The sequence below is a fragment of the Schistocerca americana genome, chromosome 9 (genome assembly GCF_021461395.2).
Source record: "Schistocerca americana isolate TAMUIC-IGC-003095 chromosome 9, iqSchAmer2.1, whole genome shotgun sequence".
Lineage (NCBI taxonomy): Eukaryota > Metazoa > Arthropoda > Insecta > Orthoptera > Acrididae > Schistocerca > Schistocerca americana.
In genome coordinates, this window is record NC_060127.1 from 166,347,310 (window position 1) to 166,372,098 (window position 24,789).

The window sequence follows — 24,789 nt, forward strand, 5'->3', positions numbered from 1 at the left end:
CTGAAAACTTGTAAAAGTTAAATCCTTTGTGTGTGTGTGTGTTTTCCGCTGCCGCTGCTTGGTAAGTAGACTTTTTTATCCATCCATTTATATTATATTCTACATGTATAGTATCACGTGGGTACTATAAATTATTTGGAAAAAATCAAAAAGTGTATCTTCTATAGTTTCTGAGTAAATAAGTCGTTTGTCTGAGAAAATTTATTTTTCAGAAATCGCAATCACAAATAAATTTAAATTGAAACTTGCATTGTAATAGAAACAACAGTTAAAATATGGTGGAACTGTAGGCTTCATTATCTTCTACATTGTCTGAATGCAGCCTCTTCAAAGATCTTTCCTTCTTTTGCCCTTTTTTGGCTTTTAGCTCAGCTTTGTCGATTCGCTACTTGTCCGGTTCCTTTCGTATGGCTCACATATTCCAACCAGTCTTCACCCCAACTCCTCCAAGAATTTGTGTACCAGTATTACCATCATTAAATTTGATGACACTATCGTACACAACAGAACTCAATATATGGAACCCTACACATTTTTAGGTACTCATGTCCAAACTACATTATTGAGTGACTAATTCGCATTTTGTGTTCCCTATCAGATATTTCTTCAGTAGATATGGATTTACCAAATCTGAAACTAGTAAACTCAGGTAAGGGTTCCTGTGGGTAAACTTAACTGAAGTTACAGCCGATTCAGCTTTTTTATATTTATATCAGTCACCTGAATGAAAGTTGTGGATCGAGTTGTCTTCTGTTGATATTTTATGGAAAAGGTTGTCTACACCCTCTCTTTCATACCATATAGGATATTTTTTTTGTTTCTTATTTCTTGACTGTAGTATATGGATAGGTGATTGTTGGTATTGCTTAGCAGGCAACACTTAATCGTCATGCTGTCACACTGCGGTGTCTTCAACAGCTCCTATTTCCTCCATTATGCCGGGAATGTCACATGCACAGCATAGACAAGAGTCACAACTGCTATGCCAGTCCTGCCAACTTACGCAGCAAGGTTTCCACTAGCGTGTAAATCATGCCACAGCGTTCCAGACCTTCCTGTTTTTGAGATATTCATTTTTGACTGAGCAATTGTTTATGAAATCGTAAAATTGTTCTGCACAAATAATTAAATTAAGTATACTTCTAGTTAAACACACCAAATTAACCAGAAAAGTCCAAATAATGTTTCTGCAGAAAAAAAAAAATTAAGTTTCTGGACAAAATGGCCATTTATACTCCCATTAAAACTAATTGTGTATAGTCATTCCCCTGTAGCTCTTTTTGGACAGTTACTTCTTGGTAATTTACTATCATTATTGTTTCCATCGATTTTTCATCAATAGTGTAGTCAAATAGTAGTGCATTCCTTCATCTATTTGTGCGCGATTTGTTACATTGATTTACGTTCAGGGTCAACTGCCTATCCCTGTACTGATTGTTGATCCTCTGCAGGTCTTCCCTTAATTTGATAGCATTTTTTGGCATTGTGAACTTCTTGTAGATAACATCATCACTTATGAACAGCCTCACAGAGCTTCCAATGTTATCCACTAGATAGTTTCTGTATAGTGTAAACATATCGCATATACTAAACGCATCTTTTCCGGTTTGTGAAAGTCGTTGACGTTAGACTGCTATGGAATGTTTACACACATTGCCAACTTTATCTGTGTACAATGTTGTGCACTCTAGAAATGAGTAGCATAGTGAAAATATTGATGTGCATGGTGGATGTAGTGGTGGTGGTGGTGGTGGTGGTGGTGGTGGTAAAATAATAATAACAATCATAATAATTATAATTGTGTAGTTAGTACATGAGATACTCTTGAAATCATGCATTTATCAGTTTAGTCCTGCTAAGACCAATACAGAACAATATATTAAGTTCTATGTACTATACTATGAAGTCCTGACCCCAGTCACCAAACAGGTCTGATAATTGGTAATATCATAGTTTGTTCATTCGATGACAGTGCAGTACGTTATCGGTTTCAGGCTTGGTGTACTGGAAACAGCAGAATGCACGCCAGGTGAGGCGTATTCGTTCGGGTGTGCTGGAGCGATACAGCTCCGTGCCGGAGGGAGAGAGCGGGGGCAGCAGTGGAGGCTCCGGGGCAGTCGGGGGACGGGCATCCCCGCCTCCGATGCCGTCGGCCGAGGGTGTGGCGTCCGGGTCATCGTCGAGCGGCCCTCACCGCTACGCCAGCTTCGGCAGTGAGATTGTCTACCCGATTGCTGAGCAGTCGGATGAACATGCGACGAGTCTCGGTGCAGACACGGATGAGAATGGAGGGGCCGGAGGATCGCGGTCTCCGCTGCTTGTGCGCCACGAGAGCTTCAGTGTAAGGATTTCCATCTGCATCTATAGCTATCCTTGCACAATAGGCAGTACTTCATGTCGCATCATTTATAAGAGAGTCTTTCCATTCCATTTACGTGTAAATTACAGGAAGGATGGTTGCTTCAATACCTTTGTGCACAGTGTAATTAGTCTTAATATTGTCTTCACAGCTCCTATGGGAACGATATGTAGGGGGTCGTAGTACACACATCAAAAACGTTTTGGATCACCCCGATTCCCAGAACTCCTGAAGATAGGTGTTGGCTGTGGGTATTGTATCACAGACACAGTCCCTTTGAGTGTTCAGAGATGTCACTAAACCCACGCAAAGATGTAAACAACCGTACATGAGCAGCACCTATTAGACGGTGGGGGTCGAACAGCTAATCAGTTCCAGTCATTCCACCAGGAAGGAGGTACGTGGCTCATGTTGTGTGTAGTTCAACTGTGCCTAGACGCTCAATACCACAGTTTGATCGCGTCCGCATTGTTACCTTGTGCCAGGAAGGACTCTCAACAAGGGAAATGTCCAGGTGTCTTGGAGTGAACCAAAGCGATGTTGTTCGGACTTGGAGGAGATAAAGAGAGGCAGGAACTGTCGATGACGTGCCTCACTCAGCCTGCCCAAGAGCTACCACTACAGTGGATGACCGCTACCTATGTATTATGGCTCGGAGGAATCCTGATAGCTATGCCACCTTGTAGAATAATGCTTTTCGTGCAGCCACAGGACGTCGTGTCACAACTCAAACTTTGCGCAATAGGCTGCATGATGCGCAACTTCAGTCCCGACATCCATGGTGAGGTCCATCTTTGCAACCAAGACGCCATGTAGTGTGGGTGGTACAGATGGACCCAGCAACATGCCAAATGGACCACTCAGGATTGGCTTCACGTTCTCTTCACTGATGAGTGTCGCATATGCCTTCAACCAGACTATCGTCGGAAACTTGTTTGGAGGCAACCCGGTCAGGTTGAATGCCTTTGGCACACTGTCCAGCAAGAGCAAGAAGGTGGAGATTCCCTGCTGGGATGGCATTATATGGGGCCGACGTACGGTGCTGGTAGTCATGGAAGGTGCCGTAACGGCTGTACGATGCGTGAATGCCATCCTCCGACCGATAGTGCAACTGTATTGGCAGCATATTGGCGACGCATTCGTCTTCATGGATGACAATTCACGCCCTCATCATGCACATCTTGTGAATGATTTCCTTCAGGATAACGACATCGCTCGGCTAGAGTGGTCAGCATGATCTCCAGACATGAACCCTATCGAACAAGCCTGGGGTAGATTGAAAAGGGCTGTTTATGGATGGCATGACCCACCAACTACTCTGAGGGATGTACGCCGAATCGTCGTTGAGGAGTGGGACAATCTGGACCAACAGTGTCCTGATGGACTTGTGGGTAGTATGCCATGACGAATACAGGCATGCATCAGAGCAAGGACATTCTACTGGGTATTAGGGGTACCGGTGTGTACAGCAATATGGGCCACCACCTCTGAATGTCTCGCTGTACGGTGGTACAACATGCAATGTGTCGTTTTCATGAGCAATAAAAAGAGCGGAAATGATGTTTATGTTGATCTCTCTTCCAATTTTCTGTACAGGTTCTGGAAGTCTCGGAATCGAGATGACTCAAAACTTTTTTTAATGTGTGTATATTTCTAGATTCCTCATTTAATGTTCGTTCTTGGAACTTTGTTTATAAGTAAGCTTTTGTGGAATAGTTTGTGCTTCATTTGTGTGCTATTTTTAGATCTCTGTGACTCTCTCCCATAGTTCAGACAAATTCCATATCTCCTGTTAGCCATATTTGGTAGGAATCTCTCTCACACGAGCAATTTGTTAGTATGGGTTGCAGGTGTGGTTTGTAAGCAATCTCCTTTTTAGACTGGTCCAAGAATTGACTGATGCCAGTTGTGACTCGTTGATATTGTAGTCATAAAAAACTGTGTTTCTCTGTCTTAGGCAGTGAGCAGGTATACTTACCAGAAAATTTAAAGCGGGTTACCAATCTCTGCAGAGTTGAAATATTACCAAAATCTGACTTAATATTAGTGACTCTCTCTTTTGATAGAACATCATCGCAGGCAATTGAATCACCTGCAAAAGATCTGAGGTTACTGTGAAAGGTTTACAAAAGAAAAGGCACAAAACAACGCCATGGGTATAATTGAAGTCTTTATTCAAAAGTAATCGCCATAGGCTTGAGCGTAACTATGCCACTGTTTCACAAGCCAATGGATACAAATGGAAGTAGCAGGGCGACATGTCTGAACTGTATGAAACGTGCTGGGTCCTTGGTCCTCAAGCTGCTCGCACTTGAACTTAGCCATTACATTTTTTGTGTAACGTTGGAGATGTGTGGATGTGCTTAGTGTTATTGCGGAGCAGAATCACTCCCTCCGTGAGCTTCTGAGACCGTTTCCTCGTCATAGACTTGGATAGGCTATGGAGTATCTCACTAAATGGTATACGTTAATGGTTTTCCATGTTTGATGAATTCAATGAGTATCAGACCTCGGATATTGAAAAAGGTGGTGAGCATCATCATGCCTGCTGAGGGCACAGCTTTGAACTTCTTGGGATGATGTGATGACACTACATTCTCATCCCTAGATGTCTCACTATGTTATCCCAAAGTGACATATGCAAATTTCAACCGGTTTGGTTGTTAAGACTTTCGTACCTTATACTGAAATCAAAGATGAGGTGACTTACCGAACGAAAGCGCTGGCAAGTCGATAGACACACAAACAAACACAAACATACACACAAAATTCAAGCTTTCGCAACAAACTGTTGCCTCATCAGGAAAGAGGGAAGGAGAGGGGAAGACGAAAGGAAGTGGGTTTTAAGGGAGAGGGTAAGGAGTCATTCCAATCCCGGGAGCGGAAAGACTTACCTTAGGGGGAAAAAAGGACAGGTATACACTCGCACACATGCACATATCCATCCACACATACAGACCAATATCTGTGATATCCATTTGCAGTGGTCTGTATGTGTGGATGGATATGTGCGTGTGTGCGAGTGTATACCTGTCCTTTTTTCCCCCTAAGGTAAGTCTTTCCGCTCCCGGGATTGGAATGACTCCTTACCCTCTCCCTTAAAACCCACTTCCTTTCGTCTTCCCCTCTCCTTCCCTCTTTCCTGATGAGGCAACAGTTTGTTGCGAAAGCTTGAATTTTGTGTGTATGTTTGTGTTTGTTTGTGTGTCTATCGACTTGCCAGCGCTTTCGTTCGGTAAGTCACCTCATCTTTGATTTTATATATAATTTTTCCCACGTGGAATGTTTCCTTCTATTATATTGGTACCTTATACTGATATTGTCTGCCAGGTTCTTAATTGACAATATGAACAGCAAGTGTCCCAACACAATTCTGTGAGGCACATACGAAGTTACTTCTACATTTGTCAGTGACACTCCCTCCAAGATAATGTGCTGCAACCTTCCTACCAAGAAATCATGGTACCTCATACCTCATGTGATTGTATTTTCGTTAATAAGTGTATATGTGTTACTGAGACAATTACTTTTTAAAAGTGAAGAAAAACTGCATCCACCTGATCCATTGCTTTCAGGAAGTCATGAGAAAAGCGCAAGCTGAGATTCACGTGATCAATGTATTTGGAGGTCATTCTGTTTGAGATACCTCAATATGTTTGAACTCAGAATATGTCCTATGATTCTACTGCAAATGGATATCACAGATATTGGACAGTGTTTTTGTGGATCACCTTCACTACATTTCTTGTAGATGGGTGTAACATGTGGTTTCTTCGGCTATTGCGCACAGTTTTTTGTTAGAGGGTCTACAGTACATAATGATTGAAAGAGGCACTAACTTGGTCCAAAATTCTGTAGAGAACGTGGCAACGATTTGATTAAGCTGTGGAGCTTCGTCCAGTTCTAGCTATTTCAGCTGTTTCTCAGTGCTACAGGCAATCATCCCTACAGTGGTGTGAGTATTAAAGTAGGGCAGCACTCCTGGGTCTTCCTTTGTAAATGGGCATTTGAAAACAATGTTCTGCATTACTACATTTGCTTTCCAACCCTAAATGTAAACTGTTGCTATGTACAAACAGGATTTTGTGTGTGTGTGTGTGTGTGTGTGTGTGTGTGTGTGTGTGTGTGTGACAGTTCACACCTTGGAACTGATTTCCTCTAAGTGAAGCTTTCAGTGTCATGTACTAGCACCACTTTTGTTTGAGTCCAGCATTCCAAATAATAATGTGTACTGTGAAAATGATCTGTGAAGCATATAACTAGTTCTTTTTTTTAACACCTTTGTTCAGCATGGCGACTTGTCAGAAAAAGGTGGGATATTAAGTTTACTGGAAAAATCATTGGGTTCTGTAAGTGTGAAGTAAATGTTTAGAGTAATTTTTTTATTATTCCCTTTGAGATTCTGCTTTGGAGACAATCATTTGTGGAATCATGTAAGAAAGAGTCCAAAAGGGCTTTCAGTTGTTACAATGTTTGTTGCTCCATCGTGGTTACCTCTTGTGTGCCTACTGAGCTGGGGAATCTTCATTAGTGCTCTTGGCTTCATGGTTCCATGTCTGTTTCCCATTGCATGATTGAGTGTGTGACAGGAATATAAAGTTCACATGAGTATTTGTCACTTAACTGTGAATTCATCATTCACACAAAAAATGGTGTTCTTTGTTTAAATTTTATTAATAAAATAAATACAGATCTATATTTGACATGCATATTTAGTTGGTAAGCTTGAAATACTCAGACTTCTATTCTTTTCTACTGATTTTAATGGAAAGTAGTACCTGATTGACTTTCTTGAAGTGCGATGCTTCAAGTGAACAATGATCGTAGTTGGAGGAGTGTCTGAAGTATAACGTGTCATTCCTACCAAAAGGATAACAGTCGGCAGTGTTTTCCTGCAAGGATTATCATGTATTTGAAGAGATTGTCATACAGTGATGCAGCATGGCACAATACATAATGGCAATGGACGACAATAACAATTGAATTTCTGGGGTCAGGAAGATCTCGTAACTTGAAGAACTGTTGATAAACTAGTAAATCGTAGCTGAACTTGGACTAATTGCTGTGGCATGGAGAAAAGAAGAAACTGAGCAATGGAAACTAGCATTGTAAAATTTACTTTCACTTACAACAAAAATTGGTTCAGGGAAATTTGGAATTTCAGCCTGGAAATATCAGGTAAATCTTTTCATGAAACAAAGTTGCCACCCCCATTGATTTTAGTGTTTCATTCTGCGTAACTGCACTGGTGCTTTTTACCTCATAAGTGCTGTCTTGATGCAGCCCACCATGAATCCCTCTCCTGAGCCAACCTCTTCATTTTGGAGTACCGTATTTACTCGAATCTAAGCCGCACTCGAATCTAAGCTGCACCTGTAAAATGAGACTCGAAATCAAGGAAAAAAAATTTTCCCGAATCTAAGCCGCACCTGAAATGTGAGACTCGAAATTCAAGGGGAGAGGAAAGTTTTGGGCCGCACCTTCAAATCGAAACAAAGTTGGTCCATTGTAATATGAGACACAATTTAGGTCGAATGAATGACGATACAGCTACAGTAGTTTGGTTCGAGTCGTAAGCTTAGCAGTTAAGCTTTATCAAGTAGCCATTGCTATGCGTCAGGTGCTCCGTCCGTATTTATATGGGTAGCCTTCCTTTTTCACGTGCTTCGTCTGGGTTGAACTGACTGCTTATTTTTTCTTTGATCTGATAAGTGCCGTTCTCTTTGTTATAGGTGTTTACGTCACTCTAAGCTGAAAATGCGTTATTGTACTGTGTCATGCATTGTTTGTTGCATTCTGATAATGTGTGTTTACAACCTGTCACCGCTCGTGGCATGGCTTGCTTTTGTGCACGCTACCGCCGCTTACAATTAAAAAACAAAAGAGAGGAATCGTCTCATTAGCGAAACAATGGCAAGAGACTGCTATTTGTTGTGACCTACATTGCTGCTTTCTTCGATAATGATCAACAAAGACCAAATAATGGACTGTATATGATAGAAGATGTTCTGAACGAGAATTTAGCGAAAATTTTTCTCCGTTTGAAAATCTTTGCAGACGCTGCTTTAGTACATTACATTCTGCACAGAAATTAGAGTCATCTTAGATTTAAAAAACTAGTCAATTGGCGTGCTTCATTTCTTACTGTACCACTATTAGGCATAAGAATAATACAAATATAAACATGACATGATATGTATATTCTTCCGCGTTAGCTGTTGACTCACTCTAGTTTCGGAGTTTATTAGGCAGACAGGATTTAAATGAGATAGCAGCAAACATGAAACAATACATGGCAAAATGTTTATATTCGTATTATTCTTATGGTGAAGATAATACTGCATGTGACTCACAATTCATAAAAGTTCCCATTAGCAACCATCTCTTCTCATAGGTAGGGAAAAATTCAGAACGTAGAGTTGGCCATATTGACAAACATCCCAAACAGTCTTGCCAGTCGGATTTTCGTAGTACATTGAAATGATGTACATTCGAAGATGAACAATACAGAATTTGTATTTACTTTGTTGGATAATGTATGAAAGTGCAGTGGTCGAAACTCAGGTGGAGAAAAAACCTCATCTTCCACCTTTTTTTTTTTTTTTTTTTTTTTTTAATTTATTTACTGACGCAGTGGTTTTGGCGCCAGTAGTTATCTTTGTGCCTGCAAAGCATGCCTGTGTAGCGCTACATATATTCGACGGCAGAACTTAGTTGTGGCGGCACCTACCAACGTTTTTCAGAACTTCCGCTTACTTTGCGCTCGATTTTAAGCCGCAGGCGGTTTTTTGGATTACAAAAACCGGAAAAAAAGTGCGGCTTAGATTCGAGTAAATACGGTAGTTCTTGCAACCAACTTCCTCCACTTCTAGTCGGGTACGTTCTCACCCTTGTCTTCCTCTACAGCTTTTGCTCTGTACAGCTCCCTTTTGAACCCCGAAAGTCTTCTCACGTATCCTATCATCCCGGCTCTTCTCGTCAACATTCCTCCCTGCACTGATTCTGTGGAGAGCCTCCTAATTTCTTATCGTATACTGGGTAGTTAAAATTAAAGTGCAGATCCAGTGTGGGCTGTAATTATCATACGGTCGGTGTGCTACTAGGTTAATGTGGAACCAATTTACGCTGGAGAAGAATTATTTCCAGTTGTGGCCACCAGGTGCAGATGTGGTACTGTACGCTTTTTATATGACTGTGAAATCTTCACTCTCATTTGACAAACCGTAATGTGAGTGAACAGTACGGCTACAGAGAAGAAAGAATGTGCGCTGTTAGTGAAACTGTTTTATGCGAACGGCTGATATTACAGTGCCGCGTTGAGAGAGTATCGGCAACTGAAAGGTCTGAGGAGAAGCCCTGTGTCATTAAATGGTTTAAAGAAGTTGATAACGAAATTCGAAAATGCAGGTAAGCTCGATGTGGAATCTGGAAGAGGAAGAGGTCTTCTCCTGCTGTTGCTGTAACTGACCGTGCAGCACATGCCTCGGGTAGTGCTAGTGCTAGTGCACGTGCAGCGTTGCGAGAATTGTCCGTCCCGTGGTCAGGAGTGTGGAAAGTTTTGCAGTCTTATTTTACACTGGTACCTGTACGAGATGCAGGTGGTGCGGCAACTGAAACCTCGTGATCCCCAGCAACAGTCTGAATGTGCTCTTTGGTTGCTGACACACATTGAAGTTGATGGCATGTGACTGGACAGTATTCTGTGGAGTGACGAGGCACATTTTACAGTACACACTGCAGTGAATACACAGAATTGCTGAATTTGGGGTACTGTTAAGCTACATGTTGTGTGCAAATTGCAGTTGCTCTCACTGTATATGACTGTGTGGTGTGGATTCACAAGCACCTTTATTCTCGGTCCATTCTTCTTTGAAGACAATACGTCCAGAGAGCCTGTCAGGTGTACTGTGACATATGCACATTATCGAGACATCCTTGTGCGGCGTGTGGTTCCTACTTTGGAAGAGTGCAACTGTGTGGAGACCACTGTTTTTGTGTAAGATGGGCAACACCCTGTGTCACTCGTCCAGTGAAAGGTCTGGTTAATGCGACCTCCCACAAATGTATTATCTCCAGAGGTTTTCCAGATGTGTGGGCTGCGCGATCACCTGATCGAAACCCGTGAAACTTTTTGCTCTGGGGGTATCTAAAAGCATTCATTTACCAGTGACACGTTTGGTCCCTATGTGATCTGAAGGCCTGTATAAAGGGACACATTGCTCAGATTCCACTGGAACTGCTGTGAGGAACAGTTGATTGTGTGTTTTTTACAGATGCAGCATTTCATCGATGTCTCCGATGCTCGTATTGAACGTATTATGGAAGTGGCTATTAATAATAAAATAAACATTATGCCTTTCTCACTTCTTTGACTTTTTTTTTGCGCGTGTCCCATTTCTAGTTTATTACATATGGAAACATATGTATCTGCCTTCTTGTATTCGCAGCCCCAGGTTTGCACTTGGCAGCCAAAATTGGAACTAATATTTTCTAGCATAAGTCAGTTCTGCATTAACACTTTGGAATACCTACTAAATTTTGCTGCCGTACGATAATTACAGCCCACATTGGACCACTATAAGTAGCTGCACTTTAATTATAACCACACAGTAAGTCTATCTAATTTTCGACATCCTGTAGCATCACGTATCAGATGCTTTGTTTCTCTTCTTTTTCAGTTTTCCTCGAACCGTACGAATGAAAAATAAATAAAAGTTGTCGAGTTGATCTTTTCTTATAGTGCTGACTTTAAATGTCTAATATATGCAGAGGTATTTTGATTAAATTAAACTGTCTTGCCATCTGCCTGCAGAGTGTGACGGACCATAGTTCTCGGGCAGCAGGTACTAACAGTGCTGCAGACAGTGGCGTGTCCAGCAACCACCGAATACCGGGGCGCACGTTCCGCAAAAGGTTCGGAGCCTGTTCTTCGGCCGACGAGCTCCTGGACGGAGGAGATGACGAAGACGATTATGACGAAGATGAGGGCTTGCCGGGAGAATCGTGTGCCACGGACGAAGCCAGTGGGGATGAGGGGGACAATAACAGTGCTGCTGCTGACGGCAGCCCCGGCTACGTCAGCCCGTCACCTGTCGCTCGACGGAGGACCGAGTGTGCCAACTTCGCACTGATTGTCAGTGAGTATACTGGTCTTGTGTAGTGGTGAATGTTTTGAAGCTTTGTAGCAGTAGTGACTCTAGCCTACCATTTCTCTTAGGGAGCTGTAAAGCTTAAAATATTTAAATGCCATGCCACTTTCACTACCTGAGCTCCGTAGACAGTACAGTATTCACTAGAATGGAAATACTCACTATTTTATTTTGCACCTCATTGTATCACTTACCTGTACATTGAAGTTGGCTTGTTATTTATCTACCACCCTATGCTCAGTAAGTGTAAAATAACTTTCAGATGTGACATCATTAAGGCATGAGAGACGTTTAAAAGGTGTTTTTCTGGCCTGATTAAGAGCTGATTTTGTTTCGTGTGTTTGTTTTTGAGATAATTTGAGTGTGAGGAATAGGCTTTTGAGGTAACAAAAATTTTGCGATGTTTCAAATTTTGGTTTAGGTAACTGAGTAGAGAGATTTTGTTTGGCAAAGAGAACTTCCAGTTTTACATATCACAGTAATCTTTTGATGCCTATTATACTAAACTTTCACTGTTTCTTTTTTAAGTATATATTTTGGTTGGTATTTAATTGTGGTTTAGAAGTGAGCTGAAGAACAAACAAAATAGAACACTTGCAGAATAAGCACTCAGATATTACAGTATTCAATTTAGGAGTAAAGGTGACAATTCACTGAATAGCAGACAAATTGAGTCATCAGTAGGCGTATAACCGGGACTAGAAAGCAGATTTACATGTAGGGTAAATGTTGTATCTGTAAAATAGTAATAATAGTAAAATCTAGTAGTAAGAGGAGCTTCATATTGGTTTGTGGCATGTGGTATGGTCAATTAGGTTCCACAGTAAATGAGATGAAATTTGAAAAAAGAAAAGAAAAAAGCCAAATTGAACATTAGATAGTATACTGGTCTTTGTAAAGCCTATTTTACATGATCTGGCAGCTGTCTAGAAGGAACAGTTTCAAAATAAGCTGCAGCGATGATTACACATTTATATGCCCGCTGTTGTGTGTGGCAGAGTATGGCATGGCACAGCACAGTTGGCTGTAGCTGCCCTCATTTCACTTCTTCACAGCCTTTGGCACAGTTCTAGTGAAATGGAATGTGGAAAGATGCTGTCTTGAATTGTAGTTCATCACCATTAAAAAAGGAGTGGATTAAACAGAATATGGTTGATTCATTAATTCGATACATATGATTGCTTTAAAAAGAAATGAACATGGGGTGTTTCGTGTATTATTTAGAAAGCTCTCCTGTGACTACGAGAAATCCTTCTATTTAGTTTGAGTAAATAGAGGTCTTTTGATAATAATACAAGGAATGTAATAACAGATATATTCTTGACATAATGTGGATTGCAAATTGGCAGTTTCCTAAAATATAATTTTTGCAAATGTTATTACTATTTCATTCAATGTAAACACCTTGTCAAAAATGATAGAGTAAAAAGTTTTCAGTTCATTGAATAACTTGCTTAACATGAAATGGGGCAAGTGTTATCCTAAAATGTGTGTAACAGAAAAAAAAATTGTCAACTAAATTTCAAGATTTTAGTCAGATTATAGAATCATAAGTCCTAGTTCATTTTACTGTGAGAGACAGCAGACCAATGACTGATGCTCACATTACTCCATTTCAAGTTCAGTGATGTACAGGGTATGCACTTTTTGGCAGCAAGGAGTAAGCTGTGTGTTCTGTAAGCCACACTTCTTCACAAACTGCTACTGTACTGTCAATGATGCAAGAGCATCCTACCTTTCGTATGAGCATTCTCCTGCTGCCACTTAGTGAGTAGATTTTTTACCTATACAATTACTGATAATGTTAATAGTTGCTTGGTCATGAAAGTTTGGTACAAAGGTTGTATGAGGCAGATTCATTAACAGAAAAGTGCTACTCATGGTGTACTTGTCCAACCTTGTGGAAATGAATTTGGCTGCACGCTGACATGAATAAAACGTTCACCCAATATTGCATGCAGTGAATAATAGAGGGAAGACAATTTCTCCATGTCTTCCAAAATCTGGATATGTGAAACAAGTTTTCACCAAGATAAGGTAAACACGGTGTCACTACTTCCTGTCCAGTATTACAAATTTTATTGACTTATGGCCTTGGGTACACTGAAGAAGAATTTTCAGTTTTTGTTGCAGATTTCACTGTTATAGTATTTTTTCTATTGGTATCTGCCAAACAATGTCTTCAGTATTGTAGATAAAATATTATGAACAGCCACTTTGCAGTAAAAAGTTACGAGCTGATGGATAAATTCATGTAGTTACACTTCAGTGTCTTCCATGAAGTCTTTGATGTCTGAAGTTATGTGTTTTCTGCTGGAATCACTCTTATTATCTGATTCTGAACTGTTTTTAGTTTCTATATGTTTCCTTTTCTTTAGCATTTTGATCATTTTTAAAGGTCTTTCAAGTTGGGATGACTATAGAGTGTCATCTTTGATGTACCATATTGCTTTGTGGCTCTGCAGTCATGCTACTTGTCATAATGTTAGGTATTGCTTTTGTGATAATTCCATGGAATACGTACTTTTCTTTGCTACTTTTCCTCTGCTATTTGCAGACCATTGTTGTTATATTATGCTCTGCAGAGACAGAGGTTACGTATGGCATAAGACTGTACTGTGGTATGCTCTTTGCCCAGAAAACAAACACACACACACACACACACACACACACACACACACACACACACGAACACGCAAACACACAAACACACACCTATGTACCTCCTCTCTCTCTCTCTCTCTCTCTCTCTCTCTCTCTCTCTCTCTCTCTCTCTCTCTAACTCAGTAAGGAGCAGTTACCACTGAGATGATACGACATGCGATGCAACAATATGACACAGAAGCAACCTGTATTGGTAGAGTGAATAGAAACATAGTTGAAGTGACTTGACTGGTTCTTACTCAGACGACAGTGATAAAATACCGATACAATTCTCAGTCATGTCACCTCAGGCAATACCGAATGCTGATTGCTAAAAGCAACTGTTGCCTAAAAAACAAATTGTTTTATCAAGATGAAGCAATTCTACATCAACCTCTGCTGGTAGTAAAACTTTCAGTTTTCATGTAAATAATTGAAAACCACTGTTTAGGGATTTGTGCTTGTTCCCTTCTTTGCAGTTTTTCTCATTCGATCACAGCTTGAAACTCAGCTGGTTTTCTTTTTGCTATTAAATAAAACACAGCAAATATTTTGAAAAGTTTGCAGTAAAAAAATGTAGTCGCTGGCTAGTTTATGTTTGGTGCATTTTAGGTTATACAATGTTGCGTACTAAATGTAGCTAATATATCAAAATTGTTTTTAATACTAGGAGGAGGACTGTGCCTCTTTCCAGTCTAGAGTAAATACATGACATATTTGGAAGTTTTCCATGACAAGGCTGACAGCAGTGTTCCACATGTGAGGCTCTTGCAGCCTTCTGTGTCCAGTTACTTCTTGTATCCCTCCTGTGGGAACACAAATGTCACAGAGATAACTGTCATGTCACGCAATGTTTATTGCAGTGTTTTGTGTCGCGTATTGTATCGCGTCAGTGAGAACTGCAGCTAACGAATTATTGTGGGATGCTCGCTGTGAATCTAGTGGGATAAAAATATTTCAAAGGACATTAATTTTATCTACTACATTTCAGACAAAGTGGCCCCCATAAAAAGGGTACACTGTTCTCTTTGAAGCACCGTAGATACTGTAGAACAGGTATGAGATCATCATGTAACTCTGCACTGCTGACATTAGTCACAGCACTGAAGTGCTGTCCACGTACAAGTCGGTCGTACGGAGCCAGTGCAGTAAGTTGGCTCGACTTAGAGATGTGACAGATTGTCTGAAAAGAGTTATTGTGTTTGGATGAGCTGATGTACACACTTGGATGAAGTTACTTAATTTTTTGGTGTATCAACATAGACTATCTGATGTATCTATAAGGATTAGTGACCTACTGGCAGCCGTGTGACATAGGATTAGAACACTGGTTGTAAGAAGATCCTAACTGTCTTCTGTCAGTGAATGCAGGTCATTCTCAACCAGTTTCCGAGTGAACATTGTGAAAGCAACTGCATGCAATGGACGTACGGAGTGGGTTGCTTCACAAAAGGCCATTACTCTCAGCGGCATGTAAACATGTGTGCCTCCAGTGGGCCAAACAACACAGAAACTGGACAGTACCTGATTGGAGGCCTGGAATGTGGTTTAGCAAGTAGACAGTTGCCCCTTTCAAGTAATACAATGTGGCAAGTGCAGCTATGGTCCAATGAGCTGTGTAACTTAGTCTTTGAAGGTTGTATTTCAGGCCAGCAGTGGTTCAGTGATGTTTTATGGGTGTTTTTTGTATTTTCAAGTGGGCCCATTCACTAAGGTTATTATGAACATGAACCAGGATTTTTATTTCAACATTTTTGGTGACAAAGTGTTGCCCTTCATTTCTACATCTGCACGGTGTGTATGCTGTGGACACACCCATCTTCCCAAGATGCCAGCAGCTGTTCCCTGTTGGATGAACAGTCTATTGCACGTCAATTGGCCTGCCAAGTCACCTGATCGTAATCGCGTGGGAAATGACTAGGACTATTTGGAGCAACGGGTGAAATCAGGGGTCCTTACCCTCTGCTGGGTCCAGCCGTGAACAAGTGGTTTTAACTGAATGTGGCTTTCCTCCAGAAACTTGTGGACTCTTCTTCCTTGCTGTATTGATATTATTATAAAGGTTAATGACTGTGTTACACTGTATTAGTGTGACATCTCCTAGGAGTAATTAATTTTTTTTTTTTTCCGAGTGTGCTTAAAATAATCATAATATTGCAGCAGATACCTGCAGAATTTCAATAACGGGTGTTCTCACTCTTTAAATGAATGCTTTCACTATGTAGTCATATACAGGGTGTCCCATGGGGGAATAGTCAGCACTCAGTGATATGGCAGGAACGATCATTTGGAGCAAAAAACTTCATTTGGACATATGCCCTATTCAAAATGGTTTCAGAGATAGAACACATTTCATGTACATTGTTATTTATTTTCTGTATTATTCAACTCATTGTCAGCTTTACACATGTACTACAGTTAGTAGATATTACAACATGCATGTTACAAAGTATTAATTGAAAAATATGTGCTTTTAACACGTTCACCTCTCATTATTACAGTACATGACACGTTACAGCTATTGTACAGTTAAAAATAAACATTCGAATATCCCACCACCTAACTGAATGCATTTGTGCTCACTTGGAAGAACTTTATTGCTTATATGAGTGCTTATGCACATTCCCTAATGAGGGCAGCTGCATTCGTGATGCGACCGAGCAGTTAATCTCAGTTATTCACCTTCTGGCTTCATCCAACCCCCTAAACAAAATCTAATGGCTTAAGGCCTGGGAATCTTGGTGGCCAGTTAATTGTACTACTGTGGCAAGCCCACCGATTAGGGTAAATATGGTTGAGATGTTTGCTCAGATTTCTGGTCAAATGTGAAGGGGCTTTGTCATGCTGGAATTACATTTCAATCCATGTGGCCAAAGGAATGTCCTGAAGGTGTTTAACAAATGACTTTTCCAAAAAATGCTGATAATTCCATCCCATTATTCACTCTTCGAAAATGACTGGACCTATCAACATGTTACCAATCGTGTGTTCCGTCTCAGAAACTATTCAGAGTAGCCCATATGAAGTTTTTTTGCTTCAAATGAGCTTTATTGTCATATCCCTGAATAGTGACCATTCTTCCGGGGAAAACCTTCAGATAGCAGCCCTGTATTAGTGGACAGAAGTACTATTATCACTTTTCTCAACAGAGGGCAGTAGTGTACTGATGACAGCCAGAGAGTATCATATCAAATAAACACTTTACCCTAAATTTACATTTTTCATGCTTGATCACATTGTATTAATTTTTCCGTGGATACAACAATCAACCAATTTTCCTTTAGAATTTAACGCTTGTAATTTTCCCGAGTTTTGCCCCATAAATCAGGCTGTTCTTCCATTAAAGAAATTAACTGCTCAGTGTCAAGATACTAAGCTAAGTGTACACGTATGGCAAGAAATTACAATACAGAAAGTAATGAATCAACTGAACTACAAACTGTGGTTGTCTTAAAGACTGCTGTGCCATGCCTGAAAGAAGTTAAGTTGACAGTGTTTACAAAGTCAAAGTCGCCAGCATAATGCAGACACTTTAATGTGGCAGTTTTGGGGGGGGGGTGGGGGGTGGGAGGGGGTTGAATTTTGGTTGCTTAAGATACTGGCAGGGGTCGCGCCTGAGCTACCGTGTTGAAGACACTGTCAGCTTCAGCAAGCAATTGGATGGTAGCTGTTATCAAAAGCGAAGTGTGCTTCAGTTTGCAATGTGTTGTGCATTGCAAATTGTTTTCTTTTCCTGCTTTGAAATTAGCTATGAGACTAATCTGGTCCATCAAGGGTTTGAAAACGAGTCCCACGACACCAGAAAGGATTGACAATCATTGTGACTGTACGTCGGTTTCACTTTTGCAGAAGTAGAAATGAAGCCTGCCAGCTTTGTGATAATGAGACGGACACATTCTCCAAACCTCTCTCCTCCCCACAGCTTTCCGGGTACTTGTCCGTTTACATTCACCGACGGCTGCCACGTCGAAATGTCTGCATTATACTTCGCACGGCACAGTGCAAATGGCACGGCAGCTGTCAAATGCATCGGATTACCCAGTAGTTCTACAGCTGCCGCGTGCCGTTCGGAGAGTGCAGTCCCGTTCCGGGCTGATACGAAAGCCGGTGTAGGTGTTCCACACCACAGGTGTGTCAAGTTGCCATTTAGACAGCTGCTGGATTGATGTGTGACGATTCTAATTGTGTCAAAATATTTTTGTAGTTTTCTGGAATAGATTAGAAATGTAGTTTTATCATTGGGGTGCCTCATTATTATGAAAAACTTAGTTTTTGCCTGTGGATTCTGATCTCAGTTCCACACTAGTGTAGGGGTGGATTTCCCCCACAGGTGAAACTGTGTGCTGCCGGTGCAACCGCCAGGAGTGCATTAGTTGTACAGTGGCTCCTCCACCCTGTGGCGTTTCTAAGGCTCCGTCCGATGCGCCCACGACCACCACTCGCGATGCCTCTTCCAGCCTCGTGGGGCTCGATTGGTTGTTCGATCACACCGACAGTGACACCGCCGGGCAAACGTCGCCACTGCCGGCATCTGCAGCCTCCGTCGGTAATGGTGGGTCAGACAGAAGGTTCACTGCTGTGCTATCCTAGTATCTGGCTAGGAATATTGGCTTCAAGTGTTTATTAAATCATAGAACTTACAAAGACTTATAGGATGATGGCATTTTTCAGAATTAAATGGGTAGTACAGTTTCAAGACATGTGGAAAAGTTGTGCGTAGTATTACAATACAGAAGTACAGCAAGTTAATTCTTCCTAGATCTTGGATTTTAGTATATCGAGGCACTCATCGCAATTGTAAGTTCACAAATTGACAGGTGAAAAAGTCTTAGCTAGACGCTGTGGCCGAGTGGTTCTGGGCACTTCAGTCTGGAACCACGCGACCGCTACGGTCGTAGGATCAAATCCTGCCTCGGGCGATGATGTGTGTGATGTCCTTAGGTTAGTTAGGTTTAAGTAGTTCTGACTTCTAGGGGACTGATGACCTCAGATGTTAAGTCCCATAGTGCTCAGAGCCATTTGAACCATTTTGAAAAAGTTTTATGTGGTATTAGAACACAGAAGTACAGCAAGTCAACTTTTGCTGGTTCTGTGATCTTAGTATCTCAAGGTATTCATCACAACTGGTGGTTCACAAATTAACACACTTCTTATGGCTCTACACTCGTCATTTACAACTGTGCGTTGTATTTAAGTGAATTCTAAGTTAAGTTTTACAGACACATATGTCTGTTCTTGACCTTCTGTATTGTTCCATTGGTTCCACACACAAAACAAAACAGTGATATTCATTATTCGGTAATTTGTCTGTGGAGTTGCAGAAGTTATCAATCGGTAATCGTTTCTTTCTGTTTCTAAAATTGTTTGTACTGCCCACAGAAAGATTATAATAATGATGATAAAAGTTTTCCCTAATCTTATTGTTCCTGTTAACTAAATTTTGATTTTAAATGTGCCCAAAGTTGCCAAAAGGACATCGTGTACAAGTAGGTAAGTAACTTAGGAACACACACTCTGAAAGACACTTTACAGTACTTGAAGTACTGTACTTTGAGTACAGCCAAAATTTTCTCCCTTTCACGTTCCATTCACAAATGGTGCATGGGATAAGTGTCCGTGGTAAAAGTTGAAATTAGCTCAAATTTCTCTCATTTTACCATTGTGGTGTTTTTGTGAGATGTATGTGGGGGGAAGTAATACGTTGTCGGAATCTCCTTGAAATAATTTTTCTCAGAATTTTAATGCTGAAACTGTCCATAATGGCCAACACCTCTCTTTTTAGAGTGTGGGTGAACATCTCTATTCTTATGATATTCTTCTATTCTCTCTATTAACTGTACCTGGTAATGGTATGAACACTGTTCATACCATTGGCCCAGTAAGGGTTTTGTAAGCTACTTCGTTTGTCAAAGAATTACATTTTGCTGGGATTCTACCAATGAATTTATTTTTCCTACAATTGTTTTTGTATGGACATGCAACTGAGATATCTGTGGACACCTACTACCAGACATTTAATGGATGTGACTGCTTCCAGTGATTGTTGTGCAGTCATGTAATCATACAGTAATGGCTGTTGCGGCCTATTTATGCATGACTGCTACTCCCTGCATCCCTCAGCAGGTTTTCCTATAATTTTTTTGCTGGCAGGAATTTTATACATACTGTGGCACCATTAGCAAAAGCCTCACAAAGATACTGACATTATCTACAGGATCATTCATAGGAGGGCTATCCAGAAAGTAAGTTCTGTTAAGTTCAAGGAGTACTCCCTTTCTGTCCCAAAAGTAGAGGTTTATTTGGGACGTGTGTGTTTTTTCGATGCTTGCAGTTCGACATTGCTTTGATATGACATTGAAAATAAAATTTTTATGTGCAGGGGAAAAAAAAAAAGAAAAACTGACGACACTTTAAAGGCTTACTTAGTGAGCTCTTGTGATGCCAGTCCAGTGATTGGCTTTTTGTCTCCATCCTGCATTTCATCTGTCATTACAATGTGATTGAGAAATTGTCTCCTCCTGCATTGTACTGGATTGGAAACATTAATGTGGTCGCCGAACTCTTCCTTTTGTGAATGTCAGTCATAAGCATTGGGAGCACAAAATTTGTGCTTGTTAGTCACAAGTCCATGCAACAATGTCCTTAATATCTTTGAGAAACTGGCTGATAATTCTGTAATCGTGAACTGACAAATTTCACTTCTGTCATTAACCTTTACTATAAGTTCGTTTGTCACAGGGATGATCTTCCACTTCTTTGCCCATTATGGATATTTGTCAGGCCTTCTTTGCTCAAAAGACACCATTCACTCTGTATACTGCACAAAGTTCACTATGTACGAGTTCAGCTTTCATGTTTTTCGCACTCAGAAAACAGGTTGCTGCAGATAATTCATAATCAGAGGTTTTTCAGTGACAGCGGTCATTTTGATTTACAGTTACAATGCAAACAACAGTTTGATAACCTTTCCACAGCAATGCCAGATTTGTACTAAGCCTGGTGACATAAATATGCTAAAATCACTCTGATTCCCCCCCCCCCCCCCCCCCCCCCCCCCCCTCTCCCACTGCTCCACACACAAGACTGAATCAGAACTTACTGTCAGAACATTTAACTTAATAGGTAGAACAATGACAGAATTGTGTGTTTCAATAATGTGCCATGGGTAGTGGAGGTCACTTTTATACCTTGTTTCATTTCTATGAATACTACTGTTTCCAATTGTGATTGCTTGTAGAGGACAACTAGCACAAGTAGTGAAAGTACAATAGTAGCTTGTTAAGTCATGTATTGCCTGAGCCACATTTGTGCCGGAGCACAGTTCTCAGTGTCCAACAAACAAACAAACTGTTTGCACTTTCTTTATTTGGCTCACATTTTATGTGCACCATACATTTATTTCTGCCAACTGCTGGTAATTTCCGTCACTGTGGCAGCATTGACGAGTATCGATTCGCTTGCTCAGAAACGCTTTCTGCGTCGCTTCTTGTGCTACGAGCAGCTCGTGATGAAGTAGCAATGAATATGTATTTTGAGTTTTTCACAGATTTGGGGCCATTTAAGTTAACAGTCCTGAGGGATAGGTTCTAAAGGAGGTAACAGTGATTATGATATATTTATAAACAAACAATGCTAGTTACCTAAGAAAGGAGAAAACATTTGTAGAGTTAAATTTTGTGTGAGCTGTAGAGGGCATAGGATTCATTTATTTTAAAATTTTAAAGATTCGGAGGTGGCAAATTTTATTTAATGTTTTTATTTGGGACGTGTGTGTTTTTTCGATGCTTGCAGTTCGACATTGCTTTGATATGACATTGAAAATAAAATTTTTTATAGTACTGTGAAATTGATGTGCAAGATAACATTTTTTTTCCTGTTTCCAAACAACTGACAGCTCTCTTAAGTTTTTTATACACCATTCACATCAATATCGCTACTTTTGTGTTGTCAAGATCCACACACCACTGCTCTGAGAAACACGATTGTTCATTCAAGGTTGCAGACTTTGCACACTGTCTAGAGCCCATTTGTATTTTGGTGTATGAAGCATTACTCCCCAAAAAATGCTTGCACCTGACTGGCTGACACAATAACGACCCATTTTGCTTGTAGACTCTTCCCACATTATACGTTAATTTTAAATTTATAGGCCTTATGTAAATTATTAAGAACAAAATTGGAAATGTTCAAATAATCATTCAATAATTTTTCTCAAGGAAAGGAGGGAAGGATGTTGATAGTCCACTCAAATATTGCTAAAAACAGCTGATATTGATTTCTGTGTAAAATAGAAGTCAGAAGATTCTCAGGTACGATATTTATGAGAATTTTTTGTAATTTTTGAACTTAAAATGTAAATCAGTTTGTTTAAATTGTGTACTACAAACAAAATGAGTTGTGCAAAACTCAGTTTGTGTAACAAAGCTGCTGTAACTCGGGTTAAGTAAAAAATGCGTAATATGCTAAATTATCAGCAGGGAAGTTCATTTCAAATTTGAGATGATTTGGTTAAGAGATTATTTGATAGCCTAATTCAGTTTCAATTGCTGTAACGTGTTTGCTGCACAGTTTTTTTTTTGTTAACCATCCTTAGGTTCAGATAAAAAAACACTGTAAACAAAGAAACGAATTTAACGTTTGGTAAAATTTCTTTTATAGCATTCACTTATATATGGATGTGACGGTATTCTACTGAAAAATATTAAATGTAAAATTTTAATTGAAAAATTTAAACATTTGTTTTGAAGAATAATTTTGTGCAACAGAAAAGGAGTTTCGTATAATAGCTGTACTGTCATAGTGTTAATGAGGAATAATTTCATTAACATCCACAAAACATACACTCCTGGAAATGGAAAAAAGAACACATTGACACCGGTGTGTCAGACCCACCATACTTGCTCCGGACACTGCGAGAGGGCTGTACAAGCAATGATCACACGCACGGCACAGCGGACACACCAGGAACCGCGGTGTTGGCCGTCGAATGGCGCTAGCTGCGCAGCATTTGTGCACCACCGCCGTCAGTGTCAGCCAGTTTGCCGTGGCATACGGAGCTCCATCGCAGTCTTTAACACTGGTAGCATGCCGCGACAGCGTGGACGTGAACCGTATGTGCAGTTGACGGACTTTGAGTGAGGGCGTATAGTGGGCATGCGGGAGGCCGGGTGGACGTACCGCCGAATTGCTCAACACGTGGGGCGTGAGGTCTCCACAGTACATCGATGTTGTCGCCAGTGGTCGGCGGAAGGTGCACGTGCCCGTCGACCTGGGACCGGACCGCAGCGACGCACGGATGCACGCCAAGACTGTAGGATCCTATGCAGTGCCGTAAGGGACCACACCGCCACTTCCCAGCAAATTAGGGACACTGTTGCTCCTGGGGTATCGGCGAGGACCATTCGCAACCGTCTCCATGAAGCTGGGCTACGGTCCCGCACACCGTTAGGCCGTCTTCCACTCACGCCCCAACATCGTGCAGCCCGCCTCCAGTGGTGTCGCGACAGGCGTGAATGGAGGGACGAATGGAGACGTGTCGTCTTCAGCGATGAGAGTCGCTTCTGCCTTGGTGCCAATGATGGTCGTATGCGTGTTTGGCGCCGTGCAGGTGAGCGCCACAATCAGGACTGCATACGACCGAGGCACACAGTGCCAACACCCGGCATCATGGTGTGGGGAGCGATCTCCTACACTGGCCGTACACCACTGGTGATCGTCGAGGGGACACTGAATAGTGCACGGTACATCCAAACCGTCATCGAACCCATCGTTCTATACCATTCCTAGACCGGCAAGGGAACTTGCTGTTCCAACAGGACAATGCACGTCCGCATGTATCCCGTGCCACCCAACGTGCTCTAGAAGGTGTAAGTCAACTACCCTGGCCAGCAAGATCTCCGGATCTGTCCCCCATTGAGCATGTTTGGGACTGGATGAAGCGTCGTCTCATGCGGTCTGCATGTCCAGCACGAACGCTGGTCCAACTGAGGCGCCAGGTGGAAATGGCATGGCAAGCTGTTCCACAGGACTACATCCAGCATCTCTATGATCGTCTGCATGGGAGAATAGCAGCCTGGATTGCTGCGAAAGGTGGATATACACTGTACTAGTGCCGACATTGTGCATGCTCTGTTGCCTGTGTCTATGTGCCTGTGGTTCTGTCAGTGTGATCATGTGATGTATCTGACCCCAGGAATGTGTCAATAAAGTTTCCCCTTCCTGGGACAATGAATTCACGGTGTTCTTATTTCAATTTCCAGGAGTGTATATGATCACATAAATCATATTGACATTGGTGCAGAATAAGAGAATGTCGGGGAACTGAATCGTTCTTGAGTTATTCGGTATGTTCTCCAAAGCCTAACTGTGCCTTGTGTTATGTAACAGACTTCACCACTTTATAATTGGCTGATCTTGTGCACGCCACTCCACAAAAGTTTGCTGTGAGTAGCCCATGTGAGATCAGTCCTAAATGAATTGTGTGTAGTGTCATGTTACATCCTGTTTATAACAAATACTTGATACAATTTTGCATGAATTAAAAAAAAAAAAGTGGAATACCTGAGAAAGTGTGTGGGCAAAATTTGCAAATGGATAAGCTTGTTTGTTCTGTGCTGTGAATTGTGTACAATTTAAAAT

General features: G+C 41.1%; 1 protein-coding gene across 1 annotated transcript in view; it reads left to right on the forward strand.

Annotated features, from left to right (window-relative positions):
• LOC124551265 (pecanex-like protein 1) overlaps nucleotides 1-24,789 on the forward strand; it is a 292,683-nt gene that overhangs the window by 69,082 nt on the left and 198,812 nt on the right. Inside the window, exons 7-9 of the mRNA XM_047126263.1 lie at nucleotides 1,995-2,341; nucleotides 11,172-11,496; nucleotides 18,482-18,703. Coding sequence (XP_046982219.1) covers nucleotides 1,995-2,341; nucleotides 11,172-11,496; nucleotides 18,482-18,703 — 894 coding nt within the window. The remainder of the gene's footprint in view (nucleotides 1-1,994; nucleotides 2,342-11,171; nucleotides 11,497-18,481; nucleotides 18,704-24,789) is intronic.